Raw genomic sequence first — 20694 nt, 5'->3', positions numbered from 1 at the left:
ACTGCTCGCTTACTATTTATATTTATCGCTGTTGTTTGCACACTTACTTATACAGTGTGTTATTGATAGTATGTATGTGTGTGTGTATTCTGTCAGGGTAGGCTCCAACTCCTCGTGACAATGCACTAGGGTAAGCTGTGAAGTGTATGCAGGATGTATGTCGTTGGTTATTAGTCTTCCTACAGTTTGTATACAATATTTACACTGCTTTTTATCAATATTGCCGTCCCCAGTACACAGTTTTTATCCCGCTTGGTATTAATGTTTTGACAGTTTGTACTCAGTATTCATAGTGTTTATCAGTTTTCCTGCTGCTTCTAAAAACTATTTATACTACTTTTAATCAGCATTTCTGCTGCTTTTACATCACTTTTTAGTGGTATTCCTGTGGCTTGTACATAGTGCTTAAACTGCCTGTATTCCCAATGCTTGCACAATGTATTTACATTGTTTATCAGCATTTCTGCTGCTTGTACACAATATTTCTGCTGCTTGTACACAACATTTCTGCTGCTTGAGATCAGTATTTCTGTTGCTTTGACACAGTACTTACATGGATTTGTGGCAGTGTCAGTGTGGCTTCTACATAGTGTTTATACTGCCTGTTATAAATAGTCCCAGTGCTTGTACATTGTATTCACACTGCTGATCATCATATTCCTTCTGGACGTAAGCAGTATTTATTTCAACGGTGTACACTATTTGTTCCACCTACTGTCAGTATTTATGTTGCTTGTACACACAGTATTTATAGTGCTTGTTATCAGTATTCCCACTGTTTGTACACAGTATTATAAGCCTTGATATCACTAAATAACCTGCCTGTAACATAGGCCGATCAGCCTGCCTTCAATCTGACTTCAGCTGTGAGCATATTATTGGAAACAATTTTGAAAGACAGGTTACAATGTCAATTAAAGAGCCACAGATTGATCAGGGGTAGTCAACATTGTTTTGTGAGGGAAAGATCATGTCTTATTAACTTAATTGGATTCTTTGAAGAAGTAACAAGGAGGATTGATGGGGGTGGTGGAGTGGATATTATCCACATGGATTTCAGTAAGGCAATTGACAAGTTCCCACATGGCAGACTGGTCAGAAAAATGAGATCCCCCCCCCATGGGGTACGGGAGAAGGGGGTAGGTTGGATTCAAAATTGGCTCAATGACAGGAAACAAAGGGTAATGGTCGATGGATTTTTTTTGTGAATGGAAAACAGTTTCCAGTACCGTTTCACAGACTCAGTGTTGAGGCCCTCACTGTTGTACCTATTAATAATTTAGACTTAAATGTGGGTGGTATGATTGGGACACAAAAATTGGTCGTGTGATTGATGGCGAAGAGGATAGTGATCACCTCCAGGCTGGTTGAGTGAGTGAAGAAGTTGCAAATGGAATTCAATCCAGAAAAGTGTGAGGTAATGCATTTGGGAAGGGCAAACAAAGCAAGGGAATACTCATGAAACAGGAAGATATTCAGAGGGATTGAGGAAGTGAGAGAGCTTGGAATGAATGTCTACAGGTACTTGAAGGTGGCAGGACAGCTGGACAAGTTGGTCAAGAAAGCAAATGGAATGCATTCCTTTATTTCTTGAGATACTGGGGGGGAATTCTCCAGCCGTTCATGCCAGCGGGATTCTCCAACCCCACTGGCAGTGCACCCCTTCCCATGGGTTTTATGGCAGCAGGGGGTGACATCAGTGGGAAATCTGATTGACCACAATGGGATCAGAGAATCCCGCTGCCAGCACACCACCTCCCGCTGCCGAGAAAATTGGAGCTAGGAGGTCAGAGAATTGCCCACATTGAATACCAAAACAGGAGTGTAACAGTGGAACTGTATAAAACATTAGGGGTGTGTGTGTGTGTGTGTGTGTGTGTGTATAGTTAAAGCCGCTACATTATAGGAAAGACATTTTGCTGTGGAGAGAGTATAAAGGAGATTTACAAGAATGTTGCAAGTTCTTGAAAATTGCAGCAATGGGGAGAGTTTAGATAGGCTGGTGTTGTTTTCCTTAGAACAGTGGAGGCTAAGGGGTGACCTAATTGCATTGTACAAAATTATGAAAGGCCGAGGCAAATTAGACTTGTTTCCCCTTGCTGAGGGGTTAGTTAGCAGGGGGCATGGATTTCAGTGATTAGTAGAAGGATTAAAGAGAACACAAGGCAATACATTTTCATCCAGAGGGATATGGGCATTTGGAATTCACCACCAAAACTGGTGGTCGAGGCTAAGATGCTCAACCCATTTAAAAGGTACCTGGATCTGCGTCTGAACCTGCAAAGCTACAGACCAGATGCTAGAAAATTGGATGAGAATAAGTAGCTAGTTTATTTTTTTCTCTTTTTGGCTAGCACAGATGCAGTGGGCTGAAGGGCCTCTTTCTGCGCCATGTCAGCTCGATACAATACAGAGTATGTTTTATTATTTGTTTGCAATATTTATTCCGCTTGCACACAATATTTGTTTCACTTGACAGCAGTATTCACATTTCTTGTAGATTTTTACTGCTGGCGATCAATATTTAAGCTGCTCCTACATAGTGTTCATTTTGCGTATTATCAGTAATTATGCCGGCTGTACACCATCCTTATTCTGCTTGTTTACAATATTTATGCTGCTTCTTATTAGTATTTAAGTGGCTTACGCACTATTCATACTGATTGTTGTCAGTAATTAAACTGCCTCTGCACAGTATTTAGACTGATCATTATCAGCATTCGCTCTTCATGTGCGCAGTATGTATAACACTAATAATTCGCAATCCCCTACTCCTTGAAAGCAATTTTTTTTCCATTTGTTATCAGCATTCCCACTCTTTGACACAGTGTTCACACACTGCTTGTTATTGCGTTCCTGCTGAATGTATACAGTATTCATTCCAACCTTGTACGCTATTTATTCCATATCCACTATCAGCATTTGTGCTGCTTGTACACGCAGTATTTATAGCACTTGTTATTGGTATTCCCACTGGTGGAAAATCGGAGTGTTTCCCCCTGGTGCTGGGAGCGTTCGTCAGGCGGGATTCACCCACCCATCTAAAAGATGCAGGTTGGCTCATTTTCAGCAACCCGCCAGCCAGACCTGCTGTTCCGAGGACAGCCCAGTCCAACATTCAGAGATAACCATCTCCCCGCAATAAATGAAATGGTATCCACGCCCCCCCCAAACCCCCGCCGCTGACCAGGGGAGCACCATGCACCCCTCACCAAAGAGGGGCATCCCCACTCACAAATGATGAATAAACCATTCTCCCATCCTCCCCTCACCCATGCCACACAGGCATGAGGGTGACCCAAACTGACCCCTCTACTCAGGCTCTCCCTCAGCTCCCCTTCCCCCTCAAGTTCCCACCAACCCCCCCCCCCCACCCCCACACACAGTCCTCTCTGCCCCCAGAACCTCTCCCCACCCCCCCTCCCCCACTACTGTGATTTGAGTGGTAGTGGGGGTGTGGGGGTGTGGGGGCAGACACTCCTCTATTCTGGTTTTCCCCTGGATCCGCAGGGTCCAACTCACCATGTCACTACTTGAGGATAGCCAAAAATCGGGATTTCCGATGGGACTGCAGGCTCTTGAGATTCACCCACCCTGCCAGTAGGCCGGCTGAGTGGTGGACGGTTGGTGAATTGGCATGTCAAACTCGCACCGGGCAGGAACCTAGTCAGGGACTGGCAGAGTGGGTGAATCCCAAGAGCCTGCACGCCCATCGGGAATCCCGAATTTTGGCTGACGCCCCATCACCAGGGAATTGGGATTCCCACTGGTCATCTGAAGAGATCAGAGAATCAGGTCAGTATTCTTACAGGTTGTTATTCATATTCCTGGTGTCTGGACACAATATTTATTCCACCTCTTAACAGTTGCTTGTACACAGTATTTATACTGCATGTCATCAGTATTTAAGCTGCGCTTACACAATATTTATTCCACTTACTAGCAATATTCCTGGCTGTACACTGTATTTCTTCTGCTTGTTGACAATATTTAAACAGTTTTAAGCTATGTATTCCACACCTGTCACCAACATTTAAGTTGCCTGTACTCAATATAAATATTGCTTGTTATCAGTATTCCTGCTGCTTATACACAATATTTATTATGCTTGTTATCAGCATTCCCGCTGTTTTGTGTGAAGTATTTTAATTGCTTGTTATCAATATTGCTGCTGCCTGTACACAATATTTATAACTCTTGTAATCAATATTGTTGTGGCCTGTACAAAGTATGTATAAAGTTTGTTATCAACATCCCTGCTTGTACACGGTACTCATATACCATTTGTTATCAGTATTGCTGCTGCTTGTACATGATATTTATTCTGTTTATCAGTAGTGCTATTTCTTGTATGTCATATATATTCTGCTTTTTATTGGTATTCGCGTTGTATTTATACTGCTTGTTATCAATATTTAAGCTGCTTCCACAGTGTATTTATTCTGCTTGTTACCAGTGTTCCTGCTGCTTGTGCAAGGGTTTTCATGTGGCTTTTTAAAAATTCTTCCTGCTGTTTGTACACAGTATTCTACTGGCTGTTATCAATATCCCACTGTTTATACACAGTATTTTACTGGCTGTTATCAGTATCCCCACTGTTTGTACACAGTATTTATACTGTCTATTATCAATATCCCACTGTTTGTACACAGTATTTTACTGCCTGTTATCAGTATCCCCACTGTTTGTACACAGTATTCTATTGGCTGTTATCAATATCCTACTGTTTGTTCAATATTTTCTGCTGCTTGTGCACAATATTTATTCTGCATATTGCCTTTATTTAAGTTGCTTGTACACAGCATTTGTGCAGCTTGTATTCCGGCTGCTGTTACACAGTATTTATAATGCCTGTTATCAATACTGCTGTTACGTGTTCACAGTATTTACACTGTTTTTTTTATCAATATTCTTGCTGATTGCACACAATTATGTATTCCATTTGTTATCAGTTCTTGAGATGTTTGTATTCAGTATTTCCACTGCTTCTGATCTGTAATCTCATTGGTTGTACACAGTTTTATATCGCTTATCAAAGTTCCTGTTGCTTGTACACTGTATTTGTGTTGCTTATTATTATTATTATTTCTGCTACTTCTGGACAGTTTCTGCCACTTGTCACTCACTTTCTCATTGTTCATACACAGTATTTGCATCACTTAACAGTAATCCTGCCGCTTGTACACTGCATTTATACCACTTATTATCATGCAATTTGTACACAGTATTAACTGCACATACCAATATTCTTGCTGGTGCACACTATTTAAACTGCCTGTATAAATATAAATATTACTGTATCAAAATTCCACATGCCAGTACACAATATTTATTCTGATTGTTATCAGTTTTATCAAGCTTCTTGTACACATCCTTTATTCTTATTATTATAAGTAGTCTCGCAACACCAGGTTAAAGTCCAACAGGTTTAATTGGTAGCACCAGCTTTGGGAGCATTGCCCCTTCTTCAGATGAGTCACCTGATGAGGGGGCAATGCTCCAAAAGTCCACGCTACCAAATAAACCTGTTGGGCTTTAACCTGGTGTTGTGAGACTACTTATTGTGCCTACCCCTGTCCAACGCTGCAACTCCACATCATGTTATCATTATATAAGATGCTTGCACACAGTATTTTAGTACTTGTTACACACTGCCTGTGTATGAAATATACTGCACTTGTTATCAGTATTGATGCTGTTTGTACACAATATAGGAACATAGAAACATAACACTTGGGAGCAAGAGTACACCATTCAACCCTTTCAGCCTGGTTGGATATTTGGTAAGATCATAGCTGATCTAATTGTCGTCTCAACTTCGCTTTCCAGTCTGCTGCCCATAACCCTTCAATTCCCCATCTATCAAATATCTATCCAACTCAGCCTTGAATAAACTCAATGACCCGACCTCCACTGCTTTCTCCAGAATTCCACTGTCTAACAACCCCCAGAGAATGAAAATTCTTCTCACCTCCATCTTAAAGTGAGACCTTTTATACTTAACCTGTTAACCCAGTTCAGAGAACAAGAATCAAACCTCCTCCTCGTACCCCCATATCAAACTCTCTCAGAATCTTAAAATAAGAACATAAGAACTAGGAGCAGGAGTAAAACATGTGGCCCCCTCAAGCCTGCTCCACCATTCAATAAGGTGAAGGCTGATCTTTATGTGGACTCCGCTCCACTTGCTCGCTAGCTACCGTAACCCGTAATTCTTTTATTGTTCAAAAACTTGTCTATCCTTGCCTTAAAAACATTGACGCAGCCTCAACTTCTTCACTGGCAGGGAATTCCATAGATTCACAACTCTTTGGGTGAAGAGGTTCCTCTTCAACTCAGTCCTACATCTGCTCCCTGTTATTTGAGTCCATTGCCCTAGTTCTAGTTTCACCTGCCAGTGGAAACAACTTCCCTGCTTCTATCTTATCTATTCCCTTCATAATTTTATATGTTTCTGCAAGATGGCTTCTCATTATTTGTTTCGAACATAAAAATTAGGAGCAGGAGTAGGCCACTTAACCCCTTGAATCTGCTCCACCATTAATAGGATCACCATTAATCTGATTGTAACCTTGACACCATATTCCCACCTACCCCCATAATCTTTCATCTCTTATAAAGAATGTATTCAACTCTGATTTTAAATTATTCAAAGAGTTCCAAAGATTCACAACCATCTGAAAAAAGCTCTCCACATCTCTGAGTTAAATAGGCAACTCCTTATTTTTAAACAATAACCTCGAGTTTTATATTCTCTCACAAGGAGGAAACATCCTTTCCAAGTTCATCCTGTGAAGACTATTCAGGGTCTTATGTATCAGTCAAATCCACCTCTTACTCTTCTGAATTCCAGAGGATACAAGTCTAACCTTTTCTCATAAGACAACCCACCCAATCCACGCATTAAATTAGCAAACCTTCTCTGAACTGCTTCCAATGCCCACATTGGCCCAGTGGTTAGCACTGCTACCTCACAGTGCCAGGGACCCAGGTTCGATTCCTGGCTTCGGTCACTGTCTGTGTGGAGTCTCCACATTCTCCCCATGTCTGGGTGGGTTTCCTCTGGGTGCTCCGATTTCCTCTCACAGTCTGATTATGCTGGTTAGGGGCATTGGCCATGCTAAATTCTTCCTCAGTGTACCCGAATGTGGCAACTAGAGGGATTTTCACAGTAACTTCATTGCCATGTCAATGTAAGCCTATTTGTAACATTAATAAATAAACTTTAATTTTAAAAGCTTTCACATGCCAGAGCCATGTCAGCAATCAGAACTGATTGCTGGCCAGTCTCCTCCATTTTTTTACTGAGGTATTCACATGTTATCTCTGTTGCCCTGCCTGACTTTGCATCTCTGTCTGGTAGATATCTTGTGGCCCATTCCAGGGACACATCATTGTGGGACTCGGCATGGGCCAGGTCTCCAACAGTCCCCCGAGTGTCAGACACTTCAACTGTCACATCTACCATCAGCCGAGGAGATGATGTGCTCATCAGACTGTGTCCTCAAACCTAATGTAGAATGCGTACCCAGGTGAAAATCTCTGCTTTGGTGGGGGGCGGAAGGGAATGAAATGCTTCTTCTGACTCTCCAGTATCATCATCCTCAGAGATGGAGGTGGAGCTGGCGGAAGGCAGGAATGTCCTTGTTCCTCCCCAGCCAGGTCCGAGGCTGTCCACTCAGCTGGGGTCAGGACTCTGAAGTCACCTCCTCCAGTTTTTGAGTGCTCCTTCAGTTTGTGAGATTGTTTCTCCCGAAGAAAGAGAGAATGTTTGAGAATCACCCCAATGGGCCCTTAATCACTCTATGAGTAGTCATGCTTATGATATGTATTCACTTGTAATCCTCCCAAGTTAATCTGCGCTGGACCCAATTTCAAGCAGACAATGTATAAGATGATGAATGGGATGGATAGGATAGAGGTGGAGAGACTCTTCCCGCTCAAAAAAGACAGTAGGACTAGGGGGCACAGCCTCAAGATAAAGGGGAGGCGGTTTAGAACGGAGTTGAGGAGGAACTTCTTCACTCAAAGGGTGGTGAATCTCTGGAATTCTCTGCCCGTTGAAGTGGTGGAGGCTGCCTCGCTAAATATTTTTAAAAAGCGGGTTGATGGGTTTTTGATAAGAGAGGGGATTAAGGGTTATGGGGAGAGGGCGGGAAAGTGGAACTGAGCCACGACAGATCAGCCATGATCTTATTGAATGGCGGGGCAGGCTCGAAGGGCTAGATGGCCTACTCCTGCTCCTATTTCTTATGTTCTTATGTTCTTATGTTCTTATGCCATCTTTGTGCCAATGCAAGACTTTTTTTAATTTCTGCATCCTACCACTATGCCAAGGTGCACCCCACAGCTGAGGTAGAGGAACCCTGTCATTGGGTGCTATGCCCTGTTGCCCGAGATGACCTTAGCAGCCATCCTCTGGTGTCTAAAGTCCAAGAGGGCTGTTAATTGTTGAGGGAGTCATGCACAATCTCAGGTACACCTTCTTCAAACTCACCTACTAGAGATGATGAAGTCACTGACAAACGGAAGTGACCTGAGAGTGTCCAAGAATCTGCTGGCAGTCCAGCTCCCTATCAATGGGCACTGGCACCCCCCTGACTCCCAGAGGCACCTAGTGCTTGAGGTGCTGTGTCTCACTTTCACCTAGTCACTGCTTCACCGCACCCATGCTGAAGTGATGGAATGCAGATCTGCACACGTATCTGAATCATTATAAATTAAGCAAGTGAGGTGACACGGTGGCACATAGTGAGCACTGCCGCCTCACAGGCCAGGGACTTGGGTTTGATTCCCAGTTTGGGTCACAGTCTGTGCAAAGTCTGCGCATTCTCCCATGTCTATGTAGGTGTCCTCCCACAGTCTGAAAGACGTGCTGGTTTAGGTGCAATGACCATGCTAAATTCTCCCTTAGTGTACCCAAACAGATGCTGGAGTATGGCGACTAGGGGATTTTCACAGTCACTTCTTTGTTGTGTTAATGTAATCCTACTTGTGACAATAATAAATAAACAATGCATTCAAATCCTTTCTTAAATAAGGAGACCAATGCTGTACACAATACATCCAATGTGGACTCACCAATGCCCAGTATAACTGAGACACAACCTCACTGCTTTTGTATTCAATTCTCTGACAATAATCCATGCCATTCTATTAGCTTGCCTAATTACTTGATATGTCTGCATACTAACATTTTTGCATTTTTAGCATTATGACTCCTCCAAATCTCAGACCACTGCAATCTCTCACCATTTATGATGATATGCTTTTTTTAAATTATTCCTTCCAAAATGGACAATTTCACATTTTCCCCATTTGCTCCATTTTTACATTATTTGCCAGATCTTTGCTCACTCACTTAGCCTATCTATCTCCCTTTGTAACCTCCATTGCTTCTCATTGCAAATTATACGTCCCAAATTATCTTTGTGTCCTCAGCAAGTTTAGTACCATTTCTTCGGTCTCTTTATCTAAGTTATTTATATAAATTGAAGTTACGCTTCAGCACTCATCCCTGTGGCACAGAACCAGAAAATGACCCATTTAGGCTAACTCCTGTTAGCTAGACAATCACCAGTCCAGGTCACTATGTCACCCCTACAACATGAGCTTTTATTTTCCACAATTACTTTTGATGTTGCACTTTATGAAATGTCCAATGGAAATCTAAGGTCCGATTTATCCACAGCACATGTTATTTCTTCAAGGATCTCCAATAATACTCCAGATATTGTCTCACCAAGGCCCTGTACAGCTGCAGTAATACTTTGCTACTCTTATATTCCCTTCCCCTTGAAATAAATGGCATCATTCCATTTGCCTTCCTAATTACTTGCTGTATCTACACACTAACTATTTGTTACTGTGTGCAGTTTTGGGCGCCGCACTTACGCAAGGATATTTTGGCCTTGGAGGGAGTGCAGAGGAGGTTTACTAGGCGGATACCGGAGTTGAGGGGGTTGAGCTATGAGGAGAGGCTGAATAAACTAGGCTTGTACTCGTTAGAGTTTAGAAGAATGAGGGGAGATCTCATTGAGACGTATAAGATGATGAATGGGATGGATAGGATAGAGGTGGAGAGGCTCTTCCCGCTCAGAAAGGACAGTAGGACTAGGGGGCACAGCCTCAAGATAAAAGGGGGGCGGTTTAGAACGGAGTTGAGGAGGAACTTCTTTACTCAAAGGGTGGTGAATCTCTGGAATTCTCTGCCCGTTGAGCTGGTGGAGGCTGCCTCGCTAAATATTTTTAAGACGCGGGTTGATGGGTTTTTGATAAGCGAGGGGATTAAGGGTTATGGGGAGAGGGCGGGAAAGTGGAACTGAGCAGCGACAGGTCAGCCATGATCTTATTGAATGGCGGGGCAGGCTCGAAGGGCTGGATGGCCTACTCCTGCTCCTATTTCTTATGTTCTTATGTTCTTATGTTCTTAAGCAGTATTTATTCTGCTTGCTATCAATAATTAAGTTGCCTGTACAGAATATTCATTCTGTGTATTATCATTATTTAAGCTGCTTGTACACAATTTTTATACCATTTGTTCTCAGTATTTTCCCTGCTTGTGCACAGTAATTATATCGCTTTTACCACTAGTGCTGCTTTATGCTCATGTACTTACTCTGTTTTCAGCGTTTAAAAGACTTGTACGTAGTGTCACAGACAGATTCTGCATTCTGAGTTTTTTATTTGTGAAGTTTGAGTGGTTCCTTAACCTGAGAGTGGTGTCTTAACTTGAGAGTGGTTTGTCCCAATTCAAATAATTTCCAGCAGCAAGCTTTTGTGAATTTAAAAATATAAATCATGTATTATTATCACACACTTGTCCCAGAGGTTTAAATGCAATGTCTCGCACACACAACCAACACACCCAAAGATCAGATACAGAGGAAGAAAAAATATATATTTACTTCCCGGTGTTATTTCAATCTATTTCATAGCATGTTTGTAATTACTTGGATGAATTGAGTTTTTAGTTGGAGCAGAGGTCTTGTAAAGCAAATAATTGTCGGTGAATTGTGAGACATCTTGTGGTTGAATAGCTGGTGAAGTTGAATTGAGACCAGGTGGGGGAGAATCTTTCTCTGATTTTCCAGGTATTGCTATTTAACGTTGGATGTGTAGTTGGTTTGCAACTGGTTTGATTGCCTCTCAGATGACGTTTCAGATGGTTCCGATATAAACAACTTTTACTGTTATTTTTGAAAAGAACAGGTAAGTAAACATATGACCAATTACCAATCCAAAATCCTTCTTGCAAAAAAGCTAATAGATTGGGTTTTCACACTTTTGAGAGTTCTTGAGCCGGTCAGGGCTTTGGAATAGAATGCTCACTCAATTTAAATTAGTCTTTTGAATGTCTTTCAGAAAATACATTGAGCATTATTGTCTTTATGATCCAACGTTAAACATAAATACAAATTGGCTGACGTGATAGACATGCTCTGTTAACAGTTCATCTTTAACAAAAGGATATTAATTTCACAAGTAGCTGTAATTATTCATATTTTAATTAGATATTGCTAGAGTTTCAAGTCTGACTGAAGCCAATATTACCAAAGTCATGTGATATGCTGCCACCATCTTAAAAGTTGTATCTATTTTAAAATACAGCTTTAATATTTGTAATATATTCGTGCCTGCACTGGGCATGACAACACTATTTCTACAGTTAGTTTTCAGTGTTCTGGCTTCTGTACAATATTTATTTATCTTGTTACCAGTGTTGCAGCTGCTTGGCCACAATATTTATGTTGCTTGTTATTGGTGTTCCTGCTGATTACACATGAAGATGTACCTTTTGTGCTTATTTAATATATTGTGCTTGTCAATATTTATTCCACTTGTTATCAGTGCTTAAGCCGCTTCTACACGCAACCTCTACTGCAACCCAGAGGATGTATATAATAATATACTTCACTCTGTTATCAGATTTCCCATTGCTTGGACACAACATTTATATGTCTTGTTATCAGTATTGCTGCCGCTTTACGTGTTATTTATTCTGCTATTATCAGTACTTAAGCTGCGTGTACACAGTATTTATTTTGTGCATTGTTATTTAAGCTATACTGTTTTTATACCCTTGTTCTCAGTATTTCCCCTGCTTGTCCACAGTATTTATTCCACTTGTTGTCAGTATTGCTGATACTTGTACACAGCACTTATTCTGCTTGTTGTCAGTATTACTGCTGCTCGTACACAGTATTTATTCAGCTTGTTGTCAATATTACTGCTGCTTGTATATGATATTTATTCTGCTTGTTGACAGTATTACTGATGCTTGTGCACAGTATTTATTCTGCTTGTTGTCAGTATTACTGCTGCTTGTACACAGTAGTTCTTTGCTTCTTGTCAATATTACTGCTGCTTGTACACAGTATTTATTCCACTTGTCAGTATTACTGCTGCTTGTACACAGTATTTATTCCGCTTGTTGGCAGTATTGCTGCTGCTTGTACACAGCATTTATTCCGCTTGTTATCAATATTACTGCTGCTTGTACATGGTATTTATTCTGCTTGTTGTCTATATTGTTGCTGCTTGTACACAGTATTTATTCCACTTGTTGTCAATATTACTGCGGCTTGTACATAGTATTTATTCTGCTTGTTGTCAATATTGCTGCTGCTTGTACACAGTATTTTTTTTCACTTGTTGTCAGTATTACTGCTGCTTATACACAGTATTTATTTTGTCTGTCAGTATTACTGCTGCTTGTATACTGTATTTATTCTGCTTGTTGTCAGTATTACTGCTGCTTGTACACAGTACTTATTTTGCATGTTGTCAGTATTACTGCTGCTTGTATGAAGTATTTATTTTGTCAGTGTTACTGCTGCTTGTACGTAGTATTTATTCCACTTGTTGTCAGTATATCTACTGCTTGTACACAGTATATATTCCATTTGTCAATATTACTGCTGCTTGTACACAGTATTCATTCCGCTTGGTTTCAGTATTACTGCTGCTTGTATGCAGTATTTATTTTGCTTGTTGACAGTATTACTGCTGCTTGTACACAGTATTTTTTCTGCTTGTTATCAGTATTACTACTGCTTGGACACTATTTATTCCGCTTGTTGTCAGTATTTCTGCTGCTTGTACACAGTATATATTCCACTTGTCAATACTACTACTGCTTGTACACAGTATTTATTCCGCTTGTTGTCAGTATTACTGCTGCTCATACACAGTATATATGCCACTTGTCAATATTACTGCTGGTTGTACACAGTATTTATTCTGCTTGTTGTCAGTATCGCTTCTGCTTGTACACAGTATTTATTCCACTTGTTGTCAGTACTGTTGCTGCTTATACACAGTACTTATTCCATTTTTTGTCTGTTACTGCTGCTTGTACACAATATTTATTCTGCTTAATGTCAGTATTAATGCTGCTTGTACACAGTACTTATTCCACTTGTTGTCAGTATTTCCCCTGCTTGTTCACTATTTATTCCACTTGTTTCAGTATTGCTGTTGTTTGTACATGATATTTATTCTGCTTGTTCCAAACAGTCTGCTTGTTTCAATTTATTCTATTTATTGAATCAGTATTTTTGTTGTCTGTACACAGTATATTGCTTGTACCTGTTCACTGTTCTGCTGCTTGTATAGTGTTTATAGCAACTGTTATCTGTATTCTTGCTGCTTGCACACTTTATTCCTGCAGCTTGAATGCAAGTGTGTTGCTTTTGCACAGTATTTTCATTGCTTATTCTTGGCACTTCTGCTGCTCTTGCAGGTTACTTCTGCTGTTTGTGCTCAATCTCTCTGCTGTTTGTTCTCTTTATTTCACGGTTTCTTTATTTCTGCCACAGGTAGCTGGTTAGAACAGGTTATCACTCCTTCCGTGCCCTGTATTTTCATTATGTGCACCGAGCGTACCTTTGCACTGAACTTTTCCACTTCTTTTGATCTGCATTTCTTAGCACCAGAATTCCCATTACCCAACCACCCTGCAGTCCCTATTAGATCTGCCTCTGCACTGGGCTTGCTATTCTCCCATCGGTTATTCACTCTGATTGCTTTATTATTTAATCCGGCCTGGGATTGCTTATGCCCTGGATTTGTTGTGTTCTTCCAAGTATTCCGCTGTGCCGAGTATTCCCACTCCTACTCTCTCATTTATTCACTCCGTCTGCCTGTTGTTTGTCCTTCTGGTGCTTGGTATTTGTGCTGCTTGTCCCCAGTTTTACAGCAATAGTATATCCAGGTCTGACATGCATAGCAGTCATATAGGGCATGCATTACAGATGGGATTAGTTCTGATTTCAATCAAAGGTGAAGCTATGCATCAAAATTAAGCCCTGAATGAATGTCTTCTGAAAATGAACTGCCTACGTTGCGGCTATTTATAACCGCATATCAAAGCTCTGACAGCTGGCATAAATCAGGCACCGACACAAGGACAGCTCATTGTTCATCCACCAATATATATAAATGGTTTGAAAGAGCAGACAAGGACGTGGGAGCAAAAAAGAGGATAAAAGAGAAAAAAAAATTGTACACATTGTTTTAAGGTATTGAATGAAAGGATGGCACGGTGCTGAAACATGAGTCCACGTCACATAGCGACATTACATAGGTTTACGACTTTCAGTTAAATAGAGGTTAAGCACATTTCATAAGGGTCAAAGCGAAAGCAGGCAGGGTTTTGTATGGAGTGAAGATTGGGAATCAGAGTGAAAAGACTCTGGCAGAGACTGATTGATAAGGGGGTCAGGGGCTATGGGGAAAAGGCAGGAGAACGGGGATGAGAAAAATATCAGCCATGATTGAATGGCGGAGCAGACTCGATGGGCCGAGTGGCCTAATTCTGCTCCTGTGCCTATGAGACTATGGGTGGAATGTTTCCGTCCCACCCACCAGAGGAATTATAGCAGGCGGGACATGGGCCATGCAAAAGGTCCATTGACCTCGGGTGGGATTTTGCGGTCTTGGGGTGCGCACGACCGGAAAATCCGGCCCATGATGAGAAAGGACTCAGGGTGAAATTTTTGTCGAGGCGTCATGCCTGCTGGCTGGAGAGCCGGGGGGAGAGACCCGTGTTGGGAAGTCCCACCAAAGCAAAAAACTAGCACTAGGCTACTAGTGGGCCTCCCCCTGGAATCAAAAGCATCAGGGTGGAAGTCTTGCTGACTGAGAGATGCCAGCTCGACTGAGACTGGTAGTTCTTTCTGCTCAACTGTGCCTCAGGGAAGCAGTGGTCACTGCAGGAAAAAACATCTACTGAAGTCCCTGGATCACAGAGTTACCCAGACCTGAGGTAAGTATTGAGAGAAGCTGTTTTAGAGGGTGGTGATCACAGGGAGAATGGTGTAAGGCAGTCGGCAGCAAGAGCAGGGCGTAGGTCTCAGCAGGCTTCCCAATTCCCAAAGTAGAGTTGCTCAATGAGGCACTGGATGTGTTTGATTGAAAGAACCTCACGCCCAGCAACGCCCTGCACCCCCAACCCCCACATTCCCTTCCCCCACCTCACTCCCACTCAAGATCTGATGAGGTGACGGCATGATTTTAGCTGCTGTACACACCACAGGGATACAGGCACCCCTGCTGCTGGGTTAATACCAGTGGGGTGATTGAGGCCCTGAAATGGTCATTAATTAGCCACCTAAGGGCCCCAATAAGTGGGAAAGTCAACCATGAGGCATCCCACCAAGGACTTAATTCTGATGGAGACAGGAAGGCAGCAGATCTCTTGTCTGTCATCATCCCTCCTAATGGCAAAGCCTTCCCACCTCCAAGCACATCATCAGCAAGCCCAGGACATTCCTCCCTTAGGGCCAGGGGAAAAGAGATCACATACCATCATCCAAACCTTTGACAGTTAAAATTTACCAAGGTTTCTTTTTCCATCACAGGTTAAAGGAAAGATGTTCTACTAAATATTGTCATCCCTCAACATCACTCTTCAAGGAATTATTGAGTACCTCTGCATCCTTGTAAAGCCATTGATAATATAGCAAAACAGCAATAAATAAAAACGGGGGTTATAAATTCCTAGAGGAGAGTTGAAACTAAAAAATGACAACAACTTGAATTTATGAAGTGCCTTTAATGTAATAAAATTTTCCAAGGCTCTTCACAGAAAGCAAAATATGAAGCACTGGGTCAGATTATTGAAATCTAGCCAAAAGGGTAGGTTTCAAAGAATGTCTTAAAGGAGGAATGGGAGGTAGAGAGGCAGAGAATTGTAACGGGGGCAATTCAGAGCTTAGGATCTAGGTAGCTGAAGGCATGGCCACCAATGATGATGTTCAAGATTTAGAATATATCTCTGCAGGATTGAGGGAGGTTACAAAGATAGGGAGGTGCCTGGTGTGGAGGGATTTGAAAAAAAGGGTGAGTTTTTTCTAAATTGGTACGAGTTCAAGTGGTTTAACGGTGGTGACTTTGGGCAAGTTGACAAGGGTAGTAATTGGATGATGGCTGATCAACATTTAGGTATTGTTGCAGGATCTCCAAGCCAGACAGAAGCCGATTGATGGTGAGAGAGGTACTAAAAGAAGCAGCATAGTTTCTTCATATCAAAAAAAAAGGCAGACCAACTGGGAATGATCAAGAGGCATCCATTTTCATGACAATTCATGGAAGTTATCTTAAATTGTTTTCAAAAAACTGCTAGAGGTTCCAGATCAATGAATAGATGTTTACACTGCCGTTCTGTTGATCTCTGTCTCCACATTGACTGGTTATCTTAATTACACTTTTTAAAGCAATCATTTGAGTTCACCTGCTGGAACCAGTCTGGATTGGAATCAATTCTTGTAAAATATTCAGTCAATGTCAGATTAGGTTCATAACCTGAAGAAGCAGAGAATATGGCAGTTTTTCTTGATCAAAGCGACATTGAATCAATGTCAGTGAAGCCCTTTTGCACTGCACTAAACTAGTTACTACACTTGAACTTGCAGCTCTCTGCAAGGTCTGCTGAAACTTCCCATATGTAGAAAGGTTGCGGGTAGACTTTTCTTTCAGCCAAATCAAACTAAGGGACAATGCAAGAGGGGCAGCCCCCCCCAAAAAGAAGGGAACTGCCCAAAACAAAAAACAAAGTGTAAAGGAAACTTAAAACAACAAACTAATAAGTGATTAAAGGGGTCAATAATAAACCCAGCCCCTGCGGGGGGCCCAATGGGCACCAAAGGAGGGGAGGGGAACAGGCTTTCACTCAAAGATTTTATGAACTCAATTCTTCTCGTTTGTTCCAGGAGGATGAGGTAGTGGAAGGTCGTTTTAGCTTCACTGCTTACGGGATGGGCCCAGCTTGCCTTCAGGCTAAGGATGGAGTTGCCATTAAGGGCAATAACAATACATCAAAGTCATCGTCACCTCCGGCCAAAACATCGGAAGAGATGAGGAAACTTTTCATCCACCGAGCAAAAAGAATTGACACAGTATCACGAGTGGCTTTTCCCCTTGTCTTCCTGATTTTTAATATTTTCTACTGGGTGATCTACAAGATCGTGAGGAGTGAGGATATCCACAATGACTAGATCTGGAGAGAGAAAACACTCCACTGCCAGGAAGAATATTGGCATCTGGCACATGTGCAATGCAGTAAGGCATGAATATAATGGAAATATGGCAATATATATAAAAAAAGAATTTCTATATAAAGTCAGACTGAAGGGAGGCATCCTTAAAAACTGCAACACAGAAGCATTACAGAGGAGACGATGCAGTCAAAAAATCTTTCATATAATTAAATATATTATATATAAAAGGTTCATTAAACTCCTCGATGTGATCATTTGATCTGTATAAAATCTGAGAAAAATGGAATGGCTATATAATAATAAACCTCATGTGCTTGATATAAAATATTCCATTTAAGGTCACACCAATTTTTTTAAAATTATCATGTTCCCTCTAAGGCTTTCATTAATCATATGTTAACGTCCTTTAAGCATTTACGTGTCCCATTTAAATCGCATTACTGTAGCATTTCTCTCCCAATCTAAAAAAAAGCTCAATTTCCAACTATCCTTTTCAGTGCTGCAACAGAACAGTACGTAATCACACCCCCATGCGTGACATCAACCTCATTTTCCAAATTATTGATAAAATACTAACAGCAGGAAGGATAATAAGCTGTTTGGTATCTGTGCATTTTAAATTCATAAGCATATTTCACTTTGTTAAAGATGAAAGACCTGCATTTGTATAGCACCTTTTTGTGTCCCCTGATGCTCCAATACACCGCACAAGCAATTAATTACTTCTGATTTGTGATTACTCTTGTTTTGTAGACACATGCATCAGCTAATTTGCTTACAGCAAGGTCTCATAAGCATCAATTATGTAAATGACCAGTTAATCTGTTCCTTCTTTTTGGTGCTGGTTGAAAAATAAATGTTAGCCAGGACACTAGGGAAATCCCCTGGCTTCTATTCCAATAGATCATGGAAGCTTTTACCTGAACCTGCACAAGGAACTTAGCTTAATGTCTCATCCATAAGGCAGCATCTCTCTCAATGTATCATTGCAGAAAGCAGAACTTTAGTTACTAAGAGATGCATGCGCCAGGCAGATATTGTCTTTAACTACCGCAGTAGAATAGTGCTTATTCCTACATATTACATATGACATCGGCCTAATTTCATTAATTTATCATGCATGCACAAGCATTAACGGGAAACATTATATTATCGTGTCAAAGGGATATTGGAACCAGATTTTGCAAAGTCTAACTGCAATTGATCCTAAAGTAGGGACTGGTGTCATTTTTGGTCTAATCTTAGCAATGGGTGTGTTATTACTGATCTCATATCAAGAGTAGCTGCATTGTTGTTGATTCATTTTCAGCTAGGTAAATCACCGATGATCTACTATCAGGGATTATTATTCTTTACTTCTCGAACAGTAATTAAAATTGATTTGATTGCAGGGTATCAGAATTGGACAAATCTTTCGGATCAGTTAGGTAGAGCGGATGTTGTCAGTGCTGATTCAGGAAGAATTTGGTATTGATCTGGCAATTGTCAGTTTAAATCAATCCTAACCTTTGGTAATCCACGACATTTTGGATAGTGTCAGGCAAATTCTGCTTTGGGACCTAAAAACTTTCAGCCTTCAATTTGAAAAAAAAGACTTTTGACCTTACAATAGTCAATCACATGAAATTTGTGTTCCGTGCTCCAAATTAGAGTTTGGGATAAGAATTTGTCACGACATTCAAATTGATTGAGTCGCAAGATGTGGTCTCTCAGAAGAATATTGACCAACCATAAGATTAAATCACAGGACAACTCAAAAAAGTCTTTATTATTACAATAAGGTACACAAATTTTGGTTGTTCTTCAACAGACTTACTTCCCCCCGTGGTGTTTTAATTTGTTGCAAGCCTTACACTTAAGGAACCGTGACCAGGAGCTTGGAATGCACAAAGCTCCTTCAGAATGGCTCTTCAGGCCAATTGCAGCTTTCAGTTACACACAAGTGGTTATGATCAAATCGAATGGAAAGTTTGAGCTGATGCCAATAATTAGCCGTGCCAAAATGTACAAAGCTCAAAACAAGACAAGTGATAGAAGGAATAATTAAGAATTGGTGTAACCTTAATTAATCATTTTAAATTTTCTTAGCTGAAACTCATCAGCACGAAATGAAGAAATTTGCATCAGGCAGATTTGTTTCACTTTATATACAGTAATAAATCCTGTACTTTACACATGTAATTTTGCATGAATATGTGATAAACAGAATATGAGATATTTTTGGCTTGTATAAATGAAATAGTAATCTGCCCATTGCTAATTCTTTAATTTTGAAGAGAATGTATAATTTAGGCAATCATTGTATATAAAGATATATTTATGAACTCTGATCCAATCCAAATTAAACATTTTCAGAACTATTCTGTTGGTGTCTTTTGGAATGAGTATTAAACCTAGCCTCCTGGTGGTTCTTTGTTTTAATTCAGTGTGAACATGACCACCAAGGCAAACGGAAAGATGTTTAATTGAGTTAGTTCCCTAATTAACAGGATCAGACTGAGTGCGGCATTGGATGGGTTCGCAATACCATAGGGACTCGAGTTCAATCCAACCTGTTACAAGGGAGAGCTATTCATTGCATGGGTCCAGGCTCATTTAGTCTGGAAATTTTCTCAAGCACTTCATGCAAAGGGAATGATCTTATTAAGGCCTTTTTTTAATGAACTTGTGCAACATTCCACCAGCGCACAGTAACATCAAAAAGTGAGCATTTAACTCTAGGGCAGAACTGGAGTGCGAGCTTAATGAACAGGATAATTTTAAAGTATCTGCGCATTAATGATCAAAGTGCAGGATGCTTTTTTTTTGCATCACTATATCGTGATCATTAGAGATGGAGCAGAAGGAGAAAAGGACTGTGAAAGCAGGGGTGCATGACTCACATTAGCCACCTTGAAAGGGCAGAGAAACAATGCATGAAGAACAGAAACTAGCTGTGGAGACACATGTCCCATACGATGCATAAAAACCCGCAGGGGCAGTTAGTCGGCTCCAGTGCACTACCAGTGGCAGTGAAAATCACCGGTACTGTCTTTAATGTCATCAGACACATGTAGAGAAGAGCTCCAGAGGCAGATGCTTTGATTGCCATTTGGACAGAGGACATATCCTTTGCTCTCCAATGATGGCATAGTAAATCTGAATTCATCTTATTCAGTTGTACAGTGGTGTTAGATATAAAGGTGTATTTGCT

At 40.9% G+C, this 20694-nt stretch overlaps 1 protein-coding gene across 3 annotated transcripts in view; it reads left to right on the top strand.

Annotated features, from left to right (window-relative positions):
* The window catches only part of glra1 (glycine receptor, alpha 1), a 144974-nt gene extending 125113 nt beyond the window's left edge, over positions 1 to 19861 (top strand). For all 3 annotated transcript variants that reach the window (XM_080201340.1, XM_080201339.1, XM_080201341.1), the window contains one exon: positions 17214 to 19861. In XM_080201340.1, the coding sequence (XP_080057466.1) occupies positions 17214 to 17498 (285 nt within the window). In that variant the 3' untranslated portion in view covers positions 17499 to 19861. The remainder of the gene's footprint in view (positions 1 to 17213) is intronic.
* The last annotated feature ends 833 nt before the right edge of the window (positions 19862 to 20694 follow it).

This window comes from Carcharhinus amblyrhynchos, chromosome 13, assembly GCF_965287045.1.
Source record: "Carcharhinus amblyrhynchos chromosome 13, sCarAmb.v2.hapA, whole genome shotgun sequence".
Classification (NCBI taxonomy): domain Eukaryota; kingdom Metazoa; phylum Chordata; class Chondrichthyes; order Carcharhiniformes; family Carcharhinidae; genus Carcharhinus; species Carcharhinus amblyrhynchos.
Note: the sequence above shows the minus strand (reverse complement) of the source record. Positions and strands in the feature narration are given on the sequence as shown.